This window comes from Cynara cardunculus (assembly GCF_001531365.2).
Source record: "Cynara cardunculus var. scolymus isolate 2C chromosome LG 11, CcrdV1, whole genome shotgun sequence".
NCBI classification, from domain to species: domain Eukaryota; kingdom Viridiplantae; phylum Streptophyta; class Magnoliopsida; order Asterales; family Asteraceae; genus Cynara; species Cynara cardunculus.
The window spans coordinates 5026690-5030919 of NC_037538.1; the positions used below are offsets into that span (position 1 = coordinate 5026690).

The window sequence follows — 4230 nt, forward strand, 5'->3', positions numbered from 1 at the left end:
AGATGGAACCAACTATTGATTTTTATTTTATAAGAACGTATTTATAATTTGCATTTTTGCTTGCATTTATTTGAATTTTACATCCTGCCACATTGCCAGGTACAAAATTAGTTTCTACAAAGAAAAAAGTTATATATATCTGCTACATGACAACATCCGAGTTCTTTTCCAAGGAGGAATAAAAATCCCCTTGTGGCCACGGAGGTTCAAATGCGGTGACTCCAGGCTATCTGCAAAGCAGGTGGTCGTCCTGGGATTAATCGGCTTGCATAGCGGGTTGGATATCCAGGTTAATCAAAAACATCCGAGTTCTGAATAATTTGACCTCCTTTTATGCAACGACTTCTGGACAGTACGGTCGTTAGTCCTGGCTCCGCCTTTTTTCAGCTGCTTCGAAAGTGTTTGAAGGTTAATTCACTTGAATCAATCAAGTCGCTTCATGGACTCGTTAGTACATTGGGATCAAGCTTACCACAAATCCATTTTTTTCAAAACAACCTTATTTCTGTTTATGCTACGCTGGGTTACATATATTTTTCCCGCAAGGTGTTTGATCAAATGCCTCATAAAAATGTTGTATCTTACAATACTATGATTGGTGCTTATAGTCGTGATGGAAATCAAGAGGAAGCTTGTAATTTGTTTTATGTGATGAGGAATCTTGGGTTCTTTCCTACTCAGTTCACATATGCTAGTCTTTTCTCATGCGGTTCATTGGGCGTTGAACAAGGATTTTGTTTGCAAGCAGCGGCCATGAAGAGTGGTTTGCTTTTTGCTGATGCTTTTGTGGGAACTGCTTTGCTGGGTTTGTTTGGGAGGCAAGGTTGCATTGATGAAGCACTCTGTGTTTTTGAAGACATGCCCTTCAAGAATCTAGTGACATGGAATGCAATGATATCTTTGGTTGGATGTCACGGATCTGCAGATGAATGTATGATGATGTTTTGTCAGCTTATGAGGACTCAAATGACCTTGTCTGAACCTTCCTTTGTGGGTGTTTTATCTGGGTTTCAATCAGAGGAAGACCTAGAATCAGGTGAACAACTACATGGGGTTGTTATTAAGTTTGGATTGGTATGTAAAGTTGCAGTTGCCAACTCTCTTATTAACATGTATGGCAAGTGTGCAGGCACATGCATAGCAGAGAAAATGTTTAAGATGGTACCAAACAGAGACGTGCTGTCATGGAATACGATTATCGGGGTGCTGGCCAAAGGGGAAGAACCGCTAAAAGCAATAGAGTTCTTCTGCAAGATGTACATAGATGGGTTTCTCCCAAACCAGATCACGTTTCTGAGTGCTATCACCTCGTGTACAAAGTCAATCAACCTAATTTATGGAGAACTTATCCATGCTAAGATTATTAAGAACCAATTTGAAAACGATGTTCTTGTAGGCAGTTCATTAGTTAATTTATATGCTAAATGTGACAGATTAGATTGTGCTCATCGCTGTTTTGATGAAATACTTGAGAAGAATTTGATTTCCTGGAACGCTTTGCTACTTGGATATTCCAGTAGAGGCTGTTCAACTTCTTTTTGGCTACTGCGGGAAATGATACAGTTGGGTATTTCTCCAAATGAAGTTTCATTCTCTAGTGTTATAAAGTCACTTTTAGCATTGGAACTGAAGGAAGTTCATTCTTTGGTTGTAAAAATGGGCTATCATTTGAATGAGTATGTAACTAGTGCACTCATGACCTCATATGCCAAAAATGGTTTGGCCGCTGATGCATTAAGTTTATTTGAAGATGGTAAAATGCCACATTCTGTTGTTCACTCAAATGTCATTGCTGGGCTGTATAATAGAAGTGGCCAGTACCTTAAAACTCAGGAACTCTTCTGTGAAGTAGCGGATCCTGATATTGTATCATGGAATATTCTGATTGCAGCGTGTTCCCGTAATGGAGACTACAAGGAAGCTTTTGAACTTTTCCAACAAATGCGGATGAAGAGAATCCTACCTGATAATTATACATATGTTAGCCTGTTAAGCATTTGCACCAAACTATGTAACCTTGCTTTAGGCAGTTCTCTTCATGGCCTTATGACAAAAGCTGATTTCAACTGCTGTGACATAATGGTCTGCAATGTAATGATAGATATGTATGGAAAATGTGGGAGTCTGCAGAGTTCAGTTTTGATGTTCAATGAAATGATGGAGCAAAATGTTATATCATGGACAACTCTGGTTTCAGCCCTTGGCCTACATGGACATGCAAAAGAGGCACTAGAAAGGTTCAAACAAATGGAGATGATTGGTATTGAACCTGACAAGATTGCTTTTATAGCTGTTCTTTCAGCATGCAGACATGCTGGATTAGTAAAAGAAGGGATGGAATTGTTTGAAAAAATGAAAGAAAAATATGGAATTGAACCAGAAATGGAACTTTATCTTCTTGTTGTGGACTTGATGGCTAGATATGGCAACCTAAAGGAAGCAGAACAGTTGATTTCAGGGATGCCTTTTCCACCAAATGCCAGCATATGGCGTAGCTTTCTTGACGGTTGCAATAGACAAAGAACCGCAGAACATCTCTCCCTCCAATTCCAGGCTTGTTAATCACAGGTATTCTGAATTTTTAATTATAGAGAACCATATTTAAGCATTTGTCTTTAGAAATACATAGCATTACAATTGTCACACCTTGGGTCTATAAGGTGATGGTTATTAACATCAACAATGTATGCATGCCGTTCATTTGAAATATTACAGATAGGAAATATTTCTTAGTTGGACCCCAAGATATTTCTCACGGCTTGTGCATATACTTGATCATGACCTCCACAACTTGCATTCAACCATTCATTGTACACCTTTCAATCTCTTCATGGCTTTATCTGTCTGGATAATCATACACAAAAACAACAATCTTAAACGGGTGATCTTTACATTCTTGCAAAAAGACACAAAACTTAAAATGTAAACAAATCTTTTGCAGGGTTATTTCAGGTTTTTCTAGGAATTTGGAATCTTAAATTTTGAGAAACAACCAATTAAGCTAACTAAAAGATTGTGCAGCTTGTTAAATGTTGGCTTTCTTTTTTCTCACAGGGGCTTATTTTTCGATGTCTTTGGAATGATATATATGTTCATTTTCTTGCCCTTCAGACCAACTCTTGCATTCATTTGACGAGTAAATTTGGATCAAATTTATGTGTTTAAGTTGGTGATTATAACGAGACTAATAGAGGCTTTGCATAGGATTCAAAGTATGTCCAATCTGACCATTATAAAGAATTATCCTTTAAGCATCAGTTTTTGAAATATTAAGATTATCATCAGTAGTCCAACTTCATCGGACATCTTGAAAAATACCCAAATGCATAAGTTATACATATAATTATATGTTTTATATTTGCCGATCATTTAGTTATCCTTATATCTCCAAGTATCCCATACACATATGGCACGGACATACAATTTAAGCAGTGGTTTTTGTTTTGGATTTTTTTGACCCATTATTTCATGTCAATTTGAACCCTTTGCATATTAGGAGTTTCACAATTATATAATGAGTTTATTTCTTACACTTGTTTGCAGTGTGAATGGGTGTTCGATCACTCAACTGAAAGCATTGTACAAGATATCGAGAATATGGTTCGCTCCTATATTCAAAAGGTATAATACTTTAGCGGTCGTTGGTGTGAAATGGAGCATATCATAAATGAGCGCCATCGAGTAGAGGTACGGTTCGTGAAGTGACAATTAGTATTTGGTTAGATGTGTGTATTTTTTTTTTTTCGTAGATTATGTTTTTTTGTACTTCCTTAAGTTAGTATTTGGTTGTTGCTGCTTCGAACTCGTTTTGTTGTGTAAAGTTTTTCCCCAGAATTTTCTCCCTTTTTATTGGGCAGAAATGGAAGTAAATCCATTTTTTTTTATTCTTCCTACTAATTTCATACATTTTTTCACAAGATAAGGATAGGGTTAGGTTCACATATGTATACAATGGCCATTCATCCTAACGGCATGCACATGTACATGAAAACTAGTAAACAACTTCAGTTGTTTGTATGTACATGTGTATTATGCTCAGATGAAAGGTTATCAGGATGTTCCTCGTTTTTTGGAGGTTGTTTCTTAAACCTCCCTCTACAAGGATATTCATATAAACAGTTGTTGTAGTTCTTAAAGTAGATGACAAATATGCGTACATTTGACATCATATCCCAACATTTGGCGGAATATATTGGATCTTTTGTTTGTTTGACTTTGTTTATTTTATAA

At 36.7% G+C, this 4230-nt stretch overlaps 1 protein-coding gene across 1 annotated transcript; it reads left to right on the forward strand.

Moving 5' to 3' along the window:
- Positions 1-276: 276 nt before the first annotated feature.
- On the forward strand, positions 277-3852 carry LOC112520728 (pentatricopeptide repeat-containing protein At3g58590). The gene is made up of 2 exons (XM_025129238.1): positions 277-2568; positions 3544-3852. The coding sequence occupies exon 1, from the start codon at positions 334-336 to the stop codon at positions 2560-2562; it is 2229 nt and encodes a 742-aa protein (XP_024985006.1). The 5' UTR covers positions 277-333; the 3' UTR covers positions 2563-2568; positions 3544-3852.
- Positions 3853-4230: the final 378 nt, after the last annotated feature.

Coding starts and splice junctions, on each gene's coding strand:
- LOC112520728 (XM_025129238.1), top strand. CDS start 334: ATGCAACGACTTCTGGACAGTACGGTCGTTAGTCCTGGCTCCGCCTTT.